We start from the raw sequence: 16,410 nt of genomic DNA, 5'->3' as shown, positions 1-16,410 counted from the left end.
CATAATTCAGCAGGATTTAGTCAGTCTCATAAACTTCACTGTCACATTCTACGTGCACAACATATTATCCAATCAAGTTCGTTTCCAAGAGTGTGTGACACAAACAGATTTTTGATTGTGCATTTGTGTTTCTGTGAGGGTAGTATGGAATTAAATTGGTGCCATGATGAAATTAATAGAGACCAAAAATAAAGTTGCGACACAAATCGTGGACAGATCGTGCAGTATATCGACAGGAAGTGGAGCGGCCGACACAGCCCCGAGCTGAACACGCTTGGAGACTGCAGAGCTCATCGTGGACTTCGGGCGGCATCCTTCGCCACAGCTGCCCCTCACGTTGTCCAACTGCCCCGCGTCAATTCTTGGGAATTAAAGTCTCTCGGGACCTGAAGCGGGAGACCAACATCAAGTCCGTCCTGAAAAAGGCCCAGCGGAGGATGTACCTCCTGCGGCTTGTGAGGAAGCACGGCCTGCCACCGGAGGCGGTCATCGAATCGGTCTTGTGTTCTGCCGTCACAGTCTGGTTTGGTGTTGCTACAAAAAAGGACAAACTCCGACTGCAACGGACAATCAAAACTGCTGAAAAGGTTGTCGGTTTGTAGGTAGCCCCCTACATTTCTTACAGACTCTGCACCATTTGCACAATGGTCACTGTACCAGATTATCGCTCTATGAGCTATTTCAAACTCTCTGCAGGCTGTTTTTATGTCTCAAAAGTATTTTTCTGTTGTCATACTAGAGCAGCTCCAACTACCGGAGACAAATTCCTTCCGAATCAGGTGATTGTGATTCTGATTGTGATGAGACATTAGTTCGTTGAAAGTGGGAATTTGGAGTTGTAACTGACAAAGAAAGAGCATTTTGAGGTTTGAAGTTTGAAATAGACAATTTGGATCGGGAGCACTGCGGCCTTTTCCCCTGGAGGCGTGAGCTGCCAGCCAGCCAATCAGAGCCCTGAAGGAGTGAGCCTCCTCTTGCCGCTAAACACAAACATATGGGCTTACATTTTGAGAAAACGTTTTACTATAATTTAAGCCTGTGTGCACAACCCTTTTTTTTCCCCCCCCTGTCAACTCTGCAGGCAGGCGGTTGCATGTTTGTTAGTACCTTGGGTCTTATTTATTAAATGTTAATCCGAGTTTGGAATGAAACAAGCAAAACAAGTTTTGAATTAGCTGGCATTGCCATATTTACTTGTAATAATTGTAAGAAAATGCTGAGTTGCGTCTATTTGGTAGCTAGTGTGTGTTGAACGCAGTGTTTTTGTTGACATGATTTGCATTGTCATCATTTTCTAATAAAGACAAACACATCTGCACTCTCCCTCCTCTCCTCCTCCTCCTCCTCCTCCTCCTCCTCCCTCATCTCCTCCTCCTCCTCGCCCTTTTGGGAATGGCTTTAGAACGTTCCTGTCAGCTTTTCAATTCAGAGGTTCATCCTGGCAACCAGGAGAAGTCAGCAGGGGCAACATGGTGAGTTCACTTAGATACCTCATTTCAAACAAAACAAATGTGACTTTGCAGCTTGGCTATTGTTTTTCTTTAAGAGAGAAATTTCTCTCTGTGCTTTTTTGTTTGCAGACAACATACAGTGACAAAGGCGAGAAGGTAGGAAAACGGATTTCTCTGTGCATTTCCAAGTCACCCTTGACCACTTTCTGTTTTCTTGTCTCCAGCACGAGCGAGGACAATTCCTCTCCTTCGACCACTTGACATTCTGGGTTGGGAATGCAAAACAGGTATGCTACGTTGCCGCAGCTTTTCTCCGACGGGCATGAATAACATTTAGAAGAAGCTCCGACTTCACTCAATACTTTCTTGTAAACGGGTTCCAAAGCAGTGTGTCAGGTCCAGTGTGGCCACCTTAACGAAATTACTTTATTTCAAAAGTAACTCATTTAGACTACAAGTCAATTTTTGTAGCTACTTTCAGCCGCTGCCAAGTGGCAGGACTAGCACTTTATCCACAATACAAAAAGAGAATTTGCTCAACGGTAATCTACGCCACACAAGTTACAGAATGACGTGTGTGTGTGTGTGTGTGTGTGTGTGCGTGTGTGTGTGCGTGTGTGTACGTAAACGTGAGAGAGTGGCGGTTAGATGTTGAATAGACAGGACTGCACTTAACGTTGTTTTAAAAACGTGATTACGGCCGACAGTACTCATTTTATTTGCATGATAGAGTTGTTGGTCGCTTTTCCTGATTCTGTCCCCCAACAACACACACGGACACACACACACACACACAGAAAATTGGCAAAATGCTTTTGGACAGGTGGAGTGATGCTTCTTCAAATTATCCGTCACAAATGATCACTTGGCAAGAATCAGTATTGATTCAATAGTGACTATTAGTGATTTAAGTAGTAAAGTAAAGTAGCAGGTTACAATGCCCGTTACTCAAAATGGCAGCCAGTTTTGGAGTAACGCATTACTTTGGCATCACTGATTGGATCAATACAAATACCAGTTGACACGGAAACACTTCATTTTGTGTGTCCTGGGTTTTTGGGTTTGTTTGTTTGTTTGTTTGTTTGTTTGGGGGGGGGGGGGGCATATTTTGACTATGATTATCAAAGTAAAACGCAGCAGGCACACATTGGTGCACACTCCGTTAACGTGTACGTTTATGTCGACATTGAACTGATGTGAATTCAGTTTTGAGCACGAAGTTTGCGTAACCTCAATTTGGGGGCAATTTCTCCCTCCGTTTGTGGACCGCAACACTATTGGTTGTCTTAAGGGGTGGGGACTGGGGGGCACCCGACATGTCAAGTCAAAGGTCACACTCGCTCCTTCACGTGGCCTCACCTACCACCAGCAGTTTCGAATCCGACAGCTGCCCTCGAATGATGTCTCCAAACGAAAATCCTCTTTTCTGTAGGCAGCATCGTATTACTGCAACAAACTGGGATTCGAATCGTTCGCTTACCGAGGCTTGGAGACGGGCAGTCGAGATGTCGTGTCGCATGCGGTCAAGCAAGGAAAGGTGAGGAGACGTTCGAGGCCGCATCGTCGAATGCAACGGACGACATTTGGTTCATCTTGGTTACGCTTCGACAGCATTTCTGCCATTGGTAGTTCCTCACAAGAGCTACTCATACAAAAGAATTACCAAAAAAAAAGTAATCACGTACACTATTGTTGAGTGAAGTAGGAGTTGTTTGTGCCCTGATGATTGCTTTGTTTCTCTCGCAGATTATATATGTGTTCTCATCTGCCCTCAATCCTGGAAACAAAGGTACACCAACTGGCTTTGCATTCAATCACAAAGGCAGATTTCTTTATTTCTTGACGTATTTATTTTCTAATGAAACAACTTTACAACCTCTAATATCTAATTGATTTGGTATGACATTATTGTCCGTTGCGGTTTGCGCATATCGTTTCAACGGCATATTTCCATCAAAACAAATGAAGTACTGTACACAATGAAATGATATTATTTAAAGCCTGCAACTTTAGATTTAGCAAAAGTCCATTTTCACCATGTTGACTCGAGACAAAGTTGAGGGTGTCTTTATTTTGTATTTTTTCTTTCTGTTCCTATTTCTCAGAGATGGGAGCTCATTTAGTCGAGCACGGTGACGGAGTGAAAGATGTCGCGTTTGCGGTGGAGAACTGCGACTCCTTAGTGCAGGTAGTACAAATCGTCTTCGCCGGGGTCCGACTTGACTTTCATCGGAATGAAAATCCGCCCAACAGAAAGCCAAAGAGCGAGGAGCTGCGATTGTAAAAGAGCCCTTCACCCTGGAGGACAAGCACGGCAAAGTGAGACTTGCTGTGCTGCAGACAGTAAGAGAACAACCGCTCGCGAAGCGAAATATTCCAAAGTCGCCAGCCGCCCCGATAACTTTGCTTTTTAACGCAACAGTATGGCGACACCACGCACACATTGGTGGAGAGGGCGGGATATTGTGGCCTGTTTCTGCCCGGCTTCCAGCCGCCTCTATTCAAAGACCCCTTGCTCGCCGCGTTGTGAGTGTCCCTCATTTAAGCTGCCGGTGGATGCAGAGATAAAATATTCATTCCAAAAAAAAAAAAAAGTGTGCTGAAAAGTTTCAAATGACCTCGCTTTGGACCTTTTTCGACAGGCCAGAGGGAAAACTGAACTTCATTGATCACGTTGTGGGAAACCAACCAGAGGAGGAAATGGTTCCGGTCGTGGAATGGTGATTGTTGTTTATTTGAAAGAATGCTGTGTTTCCATGTTTAGTTATGCTAGAGCAATTGTACGTTCACAATTCTGATGGTTCCAACGGTCTGTGTAAAACGTAGGCAATGGTTCCTTGTGCTGCACATCAGGGACCAGCGTGACTTTGCGGTTTTCTGTCCACATCTGGACCGCGTTTTAGACTGTGACGAGCGAGGCCGTTCTCGAGATGGAGCTTGTGATTGGTCGATTGCTTCTAGGGAGGCAAGGCGGCTGCAGATTTTCAGGCGTGAGCCTCTTTAAATGACCGCTGTCATTTTGGTCATTCACGTTGCAGCGGGGGGAATAATTCGCAGTGTACATTTGAGTTAACAGGCCAGAAAGACAAAGTCGTGCATACAATATGTTTTGCCTGACCTCCCCGTGTTCTTCTCCGCCACTGATTCAACATGCAAAAGGTACCAGAAGAACCTTCTTTTTCACCGCTTTTGGTCGGTGGATGACAAACAGATGGAGACGGACTTCAGTTCTCTGCGCTCCACGGTGGTGGCCAACTACGAAGAGACTGTAAAGATGCCCATCAATGAGCCTGCCGTGGGCAAGAGGAAGTCTCAAATCCAGGTTTGCTGTGTCATTCCAACCAGTCCAATTAATTACATCAATGCATTGTCTTCTGTAGGTTAGCCTACTTAAAAAAAAATAAATAATGTAAAATTAAAAAAAAAAAGCACACTATCTGTTGACTTACAGGAGTATGTGGAGTATTACGGAGGTCCAGGAGTGCAGCACATTGCCATGAACACGTCAGATATTATCACAGCTGTGAGTCTCTAAAAGCATAAAAGCGTGCCCTTCCACATTTGGAGGACATTTTGCTCCTGTTTTTCCTAAATATTACATAAATTGTCCTCCACTTCTGGAATGACTCAGCCCTTTTCAGCTGTTAAAAATAAAAAATAATAATCAATTGCACTGTATATGTTTGCCATATTTGCAGATTCGCAACCTAAAACAGCGCGGGACAGATTTTTTGTCAGTGCCCGACACGTACTACCAGCAACTGAGGGAGAAGTTGAAAGACTCCAAGGTGAAAATAGCAGAAGACCTGGATGTCCTGCAGGTGGGATGCAGCAACGTATTGGACAAAGTTGTCAAACTTTAACAACATGTTTTCCTTCTTTTCAGGAGCTGAAGATCCTGGTGGACTATGACGACACCGGCTACTTACTTCAGATCTTTACCAAACCGGTTCAGGACCGCCCCACGGTCTTCTTGGAAGTCATTCAGAGACATAATCACCAGGTGAGGACACTTATGGTTCTATAACTTTTATTTTCTAACCACCGTTGGCTCACATTTGTTGTCAATGTTCATTCCACAGGGATTTGGTGCAGGAAACTTCAAATCTCTTTTTGAAGCCATTGAAGCAGACCAACATGCTAGAGGAAATCTGACTGTCCTTATGCCCAACGGTGCGTCCAAGAGTTTGTGAGCGCAGCTTTACACTTGTGGGCTGTCTCAATGTTATCAATCAATGTAGTGTGCCATCAGTTTAGGGTTTTTACTTTTGAGTGTTTTGGACGGGTAAGGTGGAGAAGCTTAATAAAAACGCACGTGCATACCATAATTTCCCGTGTATAATGCGCATTTTTCCCCCCAAAATTTTTTAAAAAGTCAATAGTGCGCATTATGCATAGGGGCAAATGGAAGAAAAAAAACGTTCACATTTTAGAAATGTATGCCGCCATCTAGTGGTTATGAAAAAGCGGTCCACTTTCCTTCCAAAATGCCACCACCACCTAGTGGTTATAAAAAACATTGTAGCCTACAATTTCATTCCAATATGACATGGGTACGTACGTATGACTGCATATATGCATATACAGTTGTGCTCATGTTTACATGCCCTGACAGAATTTGTGAAATATTGTTGTTGTTTTTTGTTTTAATATGACTGATGACTGAACAACAACAATCATTAGTTTCTTTATGGTTATGTTTTGTTTAATTATAATCCTTCTCTGAAATGCTTGACCGTTTAATTTGAATCCCATTAAAATAAAATTAAATGTGTTTTGCCTGGTCCTTCATGTTTTCTTGAAAGAATTGTACACATCTTACAAATTCTGCCTGGGAAATCAAACATATGAGCACAACTCCGTGTTTTCTCATTTACTAAATAAAAGTTGGGCTGTGAATTTCAAAATAAGAGCAAGTCAATTTAAAAAAAGGATAATTCTTTGGGGAAAAAAAACTAACAAAATACAGCTAATACTTCATGTTTTGATCATATGGGTAGAAGCAAAATCATGCATTGTGAAAATGCATTATACATAGGTAAAAGGGTTTTCCAGAATTTTGAAGTCAACTTTGGGGGGGGGGGTGCGTATTATACATGAGAAACGACGGTCCTTGAATATTACTGAGTCAAGCTTAACTCAAGGAAAACACAATTGAAGTTCTCATCACCAAAAAGGTGTGTCATCATTTGCATAGTAAGGCCAAAAGATATTTCAATGTACAATAAGATGTTGATATTTGTAGGGCTGCATCAAATTTTCCAAAAAGGCTGCCGTATACTATCCATACTGTGATGTACAACCCCAGAGAACATGCCTTTTATAATGTTTTGCCAGTAAGCTTGTATGTACATTGATGAAACCAAAGCCAAGAGTCTTCTTCCTTCAATCATTTCATACTTCACACAATAGCTTACGTGCTGGTTAGGAAAGTTCGCTCGGTGCATTTTTCGGGTGATTTTTAACCTTCAGGAGAGCAGTTGCAAATGTTTGAGATGGTCTTTCAAAGGCACATCTTCTTCAGTGTCTGTTGATACAGCAGCGAAGACAACGTGGGCTCAGTTCAAAGAGCCCCGACAGCTTTCAGCTCCGCACAAACAAGGAATCTTTGCGTCCTCAATTGGAAACTTGTAGTCGTACGTGAGTTCTTCGTGGATGCCTACCGGCTGCCGCGAGTAAATCACGATCTTCTTTCGAGACTCCACCGTGATTATCTTTGCGTAGCAGTTCGGCTGGAAGACAAATGGGCACTTTGATTTTGGAATTCAGGGAGGAACGCAGCAGTAGCAAGTCGTACTCACGTTGCAGCTGTGGTTGATGAACCTGGATAAATTCCCGCATTTTGTGGCATCGATGATGGTGTTCCGATCCACTCGGAACAAATAGCTGCTTCCGATGCCCGCCTGCTCATATCTGCGCTCTCTCATGTCAGCAATGTTCTGAGGAGAACGCAGCATATCCAAATGAATTGATGGAGTGACATTAATGCCCGCGATCACTCTGAGCGCCCTTCCCTCGAGATGCTTTGGCATGCCTTCACTGCAGCCACTGCAGACTCCGGGACACCAAAATATCGCCAGGACGACGCCTCCAGACAACATGACGACCAACGGTCCTCTATAATGACGAAAGCGCTTTATCGTCCACGAATTCCAAAATATTGGGGTGATTGTTCTGATATTTTCAGAGGTGGAAGTGGGCAGTGGTAGAAACGTCCACATACATTTTGGTGACGATCGATTGCAGTTTTGGTCACATTTAGCCGCAGTATGTTCAGCTTTTTCACTATACGGTAGCGAGCGTAAAAAGAGGAGTCTCCGAAGGGTCGCCAATGAAATCGAAAATGAAATCAACCCAGCTCGTCTCCAGTCGCCAACTATTCTCCAGGCCGGCGAGACGGTGGTCTACAGTACGTGAAACGTAAGCGGTCACGAGAACACACATCGTCTTTCAAAACATGGTTATTTATAGTGAGGACATGTTTTACCTGTCTGATAATTTGGCCTACATACTCAGTCACCATCTCGTTTGTTGCTATGGCCTCCATGGCAAACAGACCCCAATCGTGGATGTGGCTTCTGCTGAAACAAATCCTCTTCTTTCGGAACTGAAGGATGAAAATATCACTTTTAGTAAATACTCCGAGTAGTAAACAAAAATGCTCAATATTTTGTTGCATCACTACTAACGGAAAAACATCTACACAAATGCAAGCTTTTTATAACATAACAAAAATATCCATCCATCCATTTTCTGTACCGCTTCCCCTCACAAGGGTCGCGGGCGTGCTGAAGCCTAGGCCAGCTATCTTCGGGCGAGAGGCGGGGTACACCCTGAACCGGTCGCCAGCCAATCGCAGGGCACATAGAAACAAACAACCGTCCCTGCACACATTCACACCTACGGGCAATTTAGAGTTGTCAATCAACCTAGCACGCATGTTTTTGGGATGTGGGAGGAAAGCGGAGTGCCCGGAGAAAACCCACGCAGGCACGGGGAGAACATGCAAACTCCACACGGCGGGGTCGGGATTTGAACCCCGGCCCTCAGAACTGTGAGGCAGAGGTGTTAACCGGTCGTCCACCGTGCCGCTATAAACAAATAGACCAAGATAAATCATTTCAAACCTGTTTCCACCATTGGTGTGACCTATAACCTGTAAAACTAAATTAGCTTTTTCGAGAGAAGTAAAAACAAACAACTGAAAGACTGTGGTTGCACAAATGTGCACACCCTCTTATAAGTGGGATGTGATAGTGATAGATGTATAGTTCACCTGCACTGCTACCGTTCATGCTTCATTTCAAGTTGTCAGTGTTTCGTGTGTGTGTGTGAGACCTTGAGTTGGTTAAACTTGAGCAGGTCACTATCGCAGCTGAAAGACGACAGCAGACGGCGCTGTTCTGACCTGAAGTCTGACCCTGCACGAAGTGCAGTGGACTGCGTCAGAGGTCCCTGTTTGGACACAACGCGCGCTTCTGTAACATTTTGCGGCACACAAAAGACACATCACACTTTGCGCTGTTAAATACCCGAGCGCTTGTCGACGGAAGCTCGGTGGTTCTCGCTCGGTTGAGGTACTCGACTTTATCCCGCCGGCTGATTTTGTAGAAGCCCTCGCTGCGAGCTGAGCCCGTAACGTGGTTCTGCTGCCACGATCGGTGTCCTTCGTTCTTCTCTGCAACTTTAGTCAGTAGGCAGCAGTTAAGCACGGAAAACACTAACTGCACGATTACAATTACAGAAAAAAAATACAGATACATTTATTTCAATGTCGATTCTTCTGAAGGCTTGTTTTTTTGAACGAGGGCCAAGCGAGATTGATTTGAGCCCTCGCCCACTTTCAACCGACTGCATTGGAAAACACTTTTTGAAGGGGAATTCAACCTGAGAATGTTCTTTTCATTCATCTATTCTACACGCCCCCCCCCCCCCCCCAACGTGTGTAAACATGGTCTTGTGATTAATGTTGTGTTTGTGGAACAAGAACTCTTCACTATTTTCAAAGTAAGCCTCCCGACCCTGGTCGACCGCCACGCAACCTTTCTATAATATTACTTATTGCTCATAACGAAGTGCAAAAGATAGGATGTGCAAAAGGATATGAGGATGTGGCATCCAGAGGGTGTCACTCAGCCAACCGCGGCCTTCGTCCTGCTCTTGCAGCCTTTCGTAAGCGCACCGCAGCAGCCTCCCATCCTCTTCATCCAGACCGTCCGTCCATATACTGTGCAGTATCCTCCTCTCCTCCCGCACCGAACGCCACTCGGGGGGACGACGACCGCGACAGAAGCGGCGCCTCCTCCGACCCCTTTTTATTCTCTTGTACCCTTTACGCCTCATTTTTGTCGCTCGCCCCCCGCTTGCCTCGTAGAGCAGAGCCGGCGTGTTCTCCAGCCCTTGAAGAGGTGTCGCTCTCGTGCCTGACCAAGTTCTCACTCCTCCGCCGTCAGATGTTTCGGTTTCAGAGAGGTCACACGGAGATGACCTTCCAAGGGATTGGGCACATAAAAGAGCTTGTGAGCTGTTCACCGTTTCAGTCTTTGGTCTGCGGACTGAGGCTCTTTGTGTTCGACGGATGTCTCTTCCAGGCGTCTTTGGTGCTAACATACTAAACGGATTGCTGAAGAGTGATGAATGAGGCGATGCCTTTGTAAAATGCGAGTGTGTTACCCTCGCATTCTCCGGTGTGACGCTCTCATGTCCCGGAGTTGTTGAGACGCCGACCTCTCTGTTAGGACTCCGTGCACTTGTTTCTTCGCTGCCTGGAGTTTTGGGCGCTTCCGGGAATAACGAAGATGACGGCAGATGGAACTCGCTGAGCGGTGGCGACAGATTGTCATCTCCTGATTCGTCACTTCCTAATTGAGATGCTATCCCCTTGCCCGGAGTCTGAGGTCGTTCGAGCTCCTCCATCACAACCGGAGAAGTCGGTTTGCTTGTGATCAAAAGGTCCGGGTCGCTGTCAGTCAAGCAGCCGGCAGGGGTGAGAGGCCTCAAGGTGTAATCTGGAGATCCCAAGGGCAAAACACGGCGCTCCATCTTCACCTCAACTTCGAGAGCCGCTGGTAGAGAGATGGCTGACAAGAGCATAACACACAACTTGACGTTTTTCCTACAGATCATTATTTCGGTCCGCCGAACAATTACCTGGAAGTCCAGTATGCGACGATGGCGCACGTTCCTGCGGCTTGACGGTATGAAGCGCCATCATGACGTGTTCTTGGCGGTTCTCCTCTGCTTTCTCACTATTCCGCGGCTCTGACAAGTCGCGGAGGACCAGATCCAGCTGAGCGCCGGGAGTGAGGGGGGCTGAGGGCGTCACAGGGGGCTCAACCTCCGTGAACTCCTCATCTGATGATATTACGATAAACTCCCAACCTTCGCCGTCCTTCACACTATCTTCCAAATCATCATCGTCATCTTCAGAGCTGAAGTCAGAGTACGAGGGGTCGTTGTAGCTCTCTGAAGAAAAAGAGTCAGAGGAGTCTGCGTGGGATGAGCAGTCCTCCGAGGTTCTCCACTCGGAATATGCTTCTACGAAGGCACAACAACATTTGGTCAACGCACTGAAAGGTAGCAGTGGCGCGCAACTTTTCAACATAGCACTGCCAGAGGCGAGAACTTCACCAGGAACTGGACATGTGTCTTCAGCCTCGATGTGTTTGTCAGTCTCCTCCTCTTTTTTCTGACGATTGCCATCGCGATGGTTTCCGTCGCACTGACACACACAAACGCCATCGTCATCAACACACTCGGACGAAAACTCAAACTTCTGCACAACCTTTCGGTTTGTGATTAGTTTTTCTTTTTTTTTTTTTTTCTCCAGAATTGCTGTTCCAAACCATGTGAAGCTTTTTTTTTTTTTTTTTTTTTTCATACAATATATGGACACAAGTCTTGGGACACACCTCTTCATCAAATTAATGAGTATTGGCTTGACTCATTTATTTCACATCCACATCCATTATGGCGGTCTATAAAGGCAAAATGATGCATTTAAAATATCTAAATACCCACAACATTTTAAAACGTTATCTTTTTATTCCTATGTATAGCACTTTGGGGGTTCTACTAAATCAAAACTTTGCTCCGTAGCTTAAGTTGTTCTTTTGGAAATGCACCCGAAATACAAATAACCAACGATAGGATTCGTCCGTAGGACTTTTCATGCAACTTGTTATTCAGCATCTCGCGTACTTGATGGTCTGTGGGCCCAGCCTGTTGCTCTTGCTCCGTTTGCTCTGCTCGACGCGTCTTGTATTCTTCATTTCTCTCATCATCATCATCATCATCATCATCATCATCGCTATCAAGCTCAAGCGGTCTCGCGTGTCTGCGTTTACGCCTCCCAAATGTCGTTTCCAACATATCGCCCCCTTTGCTTGCATCTAAAAACAACGTAAAGAAGAGTATTCGTCCTCAAAGAGCAGTTGAAGGAATTCGTTTTCAATCATTAAACTTACCATAGCCGTTATTTCCCACGACTTCTAACATTGCAGGATTGTCGTCTCTTTTCTTCTTCTTAATCTGCATTGCGAAACATGTTCTTCATTTCAGTCGTGTAGTTTTACGACAAATCGAACGATGCCTACCTTGAAGGAGGGCAGTGGCGGTTTCTCGCTCTGGCCGTTGATGTGATTCCGAAGATTTACACATTTGTTTTTCTTATCGATCAGAGGCAAAACTGGTACCTTGGTTTGACATAATATTATTATTTTTGAGTCAAAAGGAGGAGTAGAGCATATGGCGAATGGTGGAAAGGAAGGATTACCTTTGCTTTCTTCTCTTGATCGTCCCACCAGTCTTCAAACGCCTTGAACGCCACTCCCTCAATCATTCTCCGCGCGATGTCCCTCTTGATAATTGACTTCAGTTCGCCCATCAGCACCCGGAAGACTTTTTCAAGTGTGACTTCGTCAGGGTTTTCCGCCACGACTGGGTTGTGCGGCGCCGGCGCTAAAGGGTCGATGCAAGGAGAAGGTGCAGCGGACCGGTGCGGTAGACTTCCAAGTCTCGCTGGGTTGCCCCGGTCCGATGCGGGGTACGTGTGCACAGAGCGCGGCGTCAAAGGAGGTCGAGGGACCGGGAAATGAGGAGGCGGTGGAATCGGGATGCCGCCGCGACGGCCCGGAGGCGGAATGGGAACGGTGCCGTTTGGGACGAATGAAGGAGCGGGGAAACGCAAAGCGGTGCAGGGTGGCTGGCGAGCTGCAGATGTGGTGGCACGCGGACTGTGTTTGGACTGTTGAGCGCTGCGGGGAGGCTGAGGAAAAGATGGCGACGACGCCTCAGGGTTTGCTTCGTCCACATTTGAGGAGTGAAGCCCCTGAAAGACAAGAAGAGAGCGAGCTGAACTGACAAATGAGAGAAAGCAGCAATACTAAGTCAGAGAAATATCATCACTCCTAATGTAGATGCTTTTGTCATGAATGGAATTGTTACCTTCGGACATGGCGCCTGGGACCGTTCTGCATCTGTCTTACTGCTTCCATCTCGGCGTCCTTCAGACTTTGTGAAATCAAATGCAGAAGGACACTCGACATCTCGACGGGATGCGAGAAAAAAAAGAGCTCGGGAAGTTTCATCCTCCTGTGGGAGCGGTGTTGGACTGGCATCTTTCAAATTGTCGGAGAGAGGCAAGTTCCGGAGCGACGGCGCTGACGTCGGGCTGTCCTGGGAGAAGACATCGGCCTTCGCGGCGCTTCCAAGGAAAGTGCCGCAACGTCGGATGTTTGTCAGCAAACTTTGTATGCGGGCGTCTAAAGTCTCTGCCTTTGGTCGGGGGCTTCTGGGGACCACGTTGACCGGTGACTGAGGTAAGTCTGCTCTGGCGTCAGAAGGGAAGCTCACGTCCGCCTGCTCGTTGGCTGCCGAGTTGAAGCCGAAGATGCTCAAAGAGTTTCTAGGGAAGGCGTCTGAGGTAGGCGGGAGCACGTTCCCAAACTCTGGACCAGGTGATACAAGTTCAAAGGAGTGTTTTGCGGGATTGTCAGCAAATGTGTTTTCAGTCTTCCACCATTGTGCACGTTTCTGCCTGTCACTCTGGCGAAACAGCGGGAGGCAAGCTGGAGGTCGGCGGTCCTTTAAATCTAACTTGACCTCCGAGACTTCAGCGACTCGCCCGAAGCTACGAGGCGTATCCTGACCAACACCGGAGTACGCCGTGTCCGGAGAGAGGCTGCCGGGGCTCGAATTGCTCTGAAAACAAAACAAAACAAAATTTCAAATATTAGGAATCGTATTTACGTAGCGACATTTATCCAAGAGGAAGCACTTATTTTCTTATCTGTAAAGGAAACTGAAATATTTCTGTGGAAGTTGAAGGTAGAAAAAAAAAAAGAAGAAGAAAAAAGCAGCAAAACTTGGTTTTCAATACTATCATTTTCACGTGCTTTTTGGTTTTGTGAAAAAACATTAAAGTGGAGAATTAATTCAAACGTTCGTCCACGACGATCTCACAAAAACGAGCGAAGCCCCCATTTTTCACTGGAAACTCTCAGACGTGTTCATATAAGACAGTCGTGCGTTTTTGAATGAACATCGTCACGTATCGTAAAAGCAAACGGTACTTGCACCGGAGGCGAGCAAAATACCGCACATACCGGTAAATTGTCGATTGCGCCCGGGAGACTTCGGTCACCGCTTCCCACCGGTAGACTCCATGGGGTGCACAGACCGTTGCAGAGCAGTTGCAGGTAGCGAAGCCTGTTTTCACCTGTTGAATCGATCAAGCGGTGGGGGGGGGGAAATCACCATTTGATCCTTACAACGCGGGGGGGGGGGGGGGGGGGGGGGAAGGCTGCTGACCTTTTGGGTCAATTTCCACGCGGATGACGTTGCCCATCACCGACGTTCGGTCGAGGTGGCGAACGGTGTCCCTCGCGGCCCTGGCAGTGTCAAAAACAACTTTTGCCACGCCTAAGTGCTTGTTGTTCTTCGGGTTGTAGAAAATCTCCACGTGTTCGGCGCGGCCGTGTTTCCTGCACACGTCGGTCAGGAAGGCCTCGTTGACGTTGTCGTTCAACCCGCAAAACGTCACTTCTTTGCGAGGAAGAGGGCCGACGTAAAACTCGTCGATCTGAAAGGACGCAGGCAAACGACACGCGTCACATCGTCGTCGACCGCGCTCGAGCGGCATGAAGTTCTGCAACCTTAAACCTGGGGAGCGAAAGGTCATCGTCGGCGCCGTTGCGCCTCCGCGTGCGGCGGCGGCAGATGCGCGGATCTGCCGCCGCGTCGTCGAGCTGAAGTTGCCAAACGACGCGCCTGTTAGGCGGTCGCTCGCCGTCGCGCGGCCCTCGTGCCGCAGCGGGGTCGCGCACCAACTTGCGACTTCGCGGTGATTCTCGTCTCTCCGAAACGTCTTTTTCGCTTTCCATCACATTCGTCCAAACCTGCGAATAGAAGAAAGCCACACGCGTCTGCATAATTGTCGCTTCGAGCGCCTGATTTTGTTTTTGTTTTGGATGGAGGTAAACACGCCCCAACAGGTGATGCGCTGATGCAGACGGCATCGTCACCTAGGAACTCTTCTCTCCTCACACGATTATAAAACAACAACAACAACAACAAGCCCTTCACACCTACTAACAGGCTTACCTAGACCGACATTCTATATTCGCTTTGTATTTTGGACGTTGTTGGGGGTTTTTTTTGTTTTTGTTTTCCTCCGCCAGGTTGCGTACGTCGTCCAGGTCGGTTGACGGATCCATCCGCTGAGAGTAAAATAGTTCCGTCATCCAAGGCGGAGGAGCACACTCGAATGCATGTGATTGGCTGGGCCGCAGACCACTTGAGTCATAATACTCCTTACCTTTACTCGTTTGTAAATGGGTGAAAAAGAAAATGGATCGCATGCACATCCATACTTGTAATGACATCCGACAATGTTGTGTCATATTTGTAGTTTGCAGTGATATACAGTACAACTGCAGTACTGCATCATACTGAGATGCACAAGGTCAGCGAGAAGGAACTCCATCCATCCAGCCATCTTCTACCGCTTATCCGAGGTCGGGTCACGGGGGGCAGTAGCTTTAGCAGGGACGCCCAGACTTCCCTTTCCCCAGCCACTTCATCCATCTCTTTCCGGGGGGATCCCGAGGCGTTCCCGGGATTCAACTTCCAGACGGACCCTCCTCTCCAGCACCCCTGAATAAACCTTACCAGGGAGGCTAAGGTGTGTGATCCCCCTGTAGTTGGAACACACCCTGCGGTCCGCCTTCTTAAAAAGGGGGACCACCACCCCAGTCTGCCGATCCAGAGGCACTGTCCCCGATGTCCGCGCGATGTTGCAGAGGCGTGTCAACCAGGATCTGTAACCGGGGACCGGATCGCCAAGGTCCCCGCGTTCGGCCACCGCCCAGCTCGCACTGCACCTGACCACTATGGCCCCTCCCACAGGTGGTGAGCCCATGGGAAGCAGAAGGAACTCCTCATTTGAAAATACTTTTCAGTTGTGTGAACGGCAACGCACATTTGTTATACCTCCCAAATATAGGCTGTTGGCATAGAGAGACAAAAATAGATTTAGACTTAAATTAAAACACTTTGGGACAAATGAGTGCAATTGAATCGTTTCCCACTTTTGAAAGTGGTGGCTCTTCAACCGGTCTTCCTGCCAGGTGAAAAAATATATATAATCATTAATTATTTCCATTGATCAGTTGTATGGTTGGGGGATGAGCCCATTAAGAGATGCCAAAAAAAAAAGTTCTTCTGCAAAGGAACCTTCAAGATGGTGAACGCTAGACTGAATCAGAATCAGAATAACGACACCCGGCAAGAAGACCTCGAGGTTGTTTTCGTACCACCGGCCCACTCGATCTCAGGTCTCCCAAGTCTTGAAAGCACACAGCTGACAAATATTCGGAGTGGTTTCAGCCGTACTATTTGAAGGCTATCTTCCAAAAAAGGGAACTCGGTGTAGCACAAATGGTGCTACCGCAGTATGGAA

The 16,410-nt window shown here is 47.0% G+C and overlaps 2 protein-coding genes across 6 annotated transcripts; one reads left to right on the top strand and one right to left on the bottom strand.

Moving 5' to 3' along the window:
* The first annotated feature begins 1,361 nt into the window (after window positions 1-1,361).
* Window positions 1,362-6,235, top strand: hpdb (4-hydroxyphenylpyruvate dioxygenase b). The gene is made up of 14 exons (XM_061768674.1): window positions 1,362-1,472; window positions 1,581-1,607; window positions 1,676-1,738; window positions 2,884-2,988; window positions 3,198-3,240; window positions 3,557-3,639; window positions 3,705-3,794; window positions 3,874-3,977; window positions 4,094-4,171; window positions 4,611-4,773; window positions 4,903-4,974; window positions 5,150-5,272; window positions 5,338-5,454; window positions 5,534-6,235. Exons 1-14 carry the CDS (start codon window positions 1,470-1,472, stop codon window positions 5,642-5,644), a joined length of 1,182 nt encoding a protein of 393 aa, XP_061624658.1. The 5' UTR covers window positions 1,362-1,469; the 3' UTR covers window positions 5,645-6,235.
* A 164-nt stretch (window positions 6,236-6,399) lies between these two features.
* On the bottom strand, window positions 6,400-16,404 carry LOC133475600 (histone-lysine N-methyltransferase SETD1B-A-like). Of its 5 annotated transcripts, none has more exons than XM_061768670.1 (17): window positions 14,606-16,404; window positions 14,262-14,532; window positions 14,057-14,169; window positions 12,897-13,652; window positions 12,226-12,780; window positions 12,047-12,145; window positions 11,918-11,981; window positions 11,652-11,842; window positions 11,082-11,172; window positions 10,833-10,988; window positions 10,602-10,763; window positions 9,558-10,531; window positions 8,984-9,145; window positions 8,790-8,906; window positions 7,939-8,058; window positions 7,253-7,390; window positions 6,400-7,183 (listed from the first exon to the last, which is right to left on the bottom strand). In XM_061768670.1, the coding sequence occupies exons 1-17, from the start codon at window positions 14,966-14,968 to the stop codon at window positions 7,010-7,012; spliced, it is 4,506 nt and encodes a 1,501-aa protein (XP_061624654.1). In that variant the 5' UTR covers window positions 14,969-16,404; the 3' UTR covers window positions 6,400-7,009. The 5 variants fall into 5 exon arrangements, with proteins under 5 accessions (XP_061624654.1, XP_061624655.1, XP_061624653.1 ...); XM_061768671.1 differs by having other exon boundaries at window positions 10,602-10,988; window positions 14,606-14,848; window positions 15,054-16,404; XM_061768669.1 differs by having other exon boundaries at window positions 10,602-10,988; window positions 14,606-15,169; window positions 15,268-16,404.
* Between the last annotated feature and the right edge of the window lie 6 nt (window positions 16,405-16,410).

Source organism: Phyllopteryx taeniolatus, chromosome 3 (genome assembly GCF_024500385.1).
Source record: "Phyllopteryx taeniolatus isolate TA_2022b chromosome 3, UOR_Ptae_1.2, whole genome shotgun sequence".
Lineage (NCBI taxonomy): Eukaryota > Metazoa > Chordata > Actinopteri > Syngnathiformes > Syngnathidae > Phyllopteryx > Phyllopteryx taeniolatus.
This window is presented reverse-complemented; position numbering and strand designations above follow the sequence as displayed.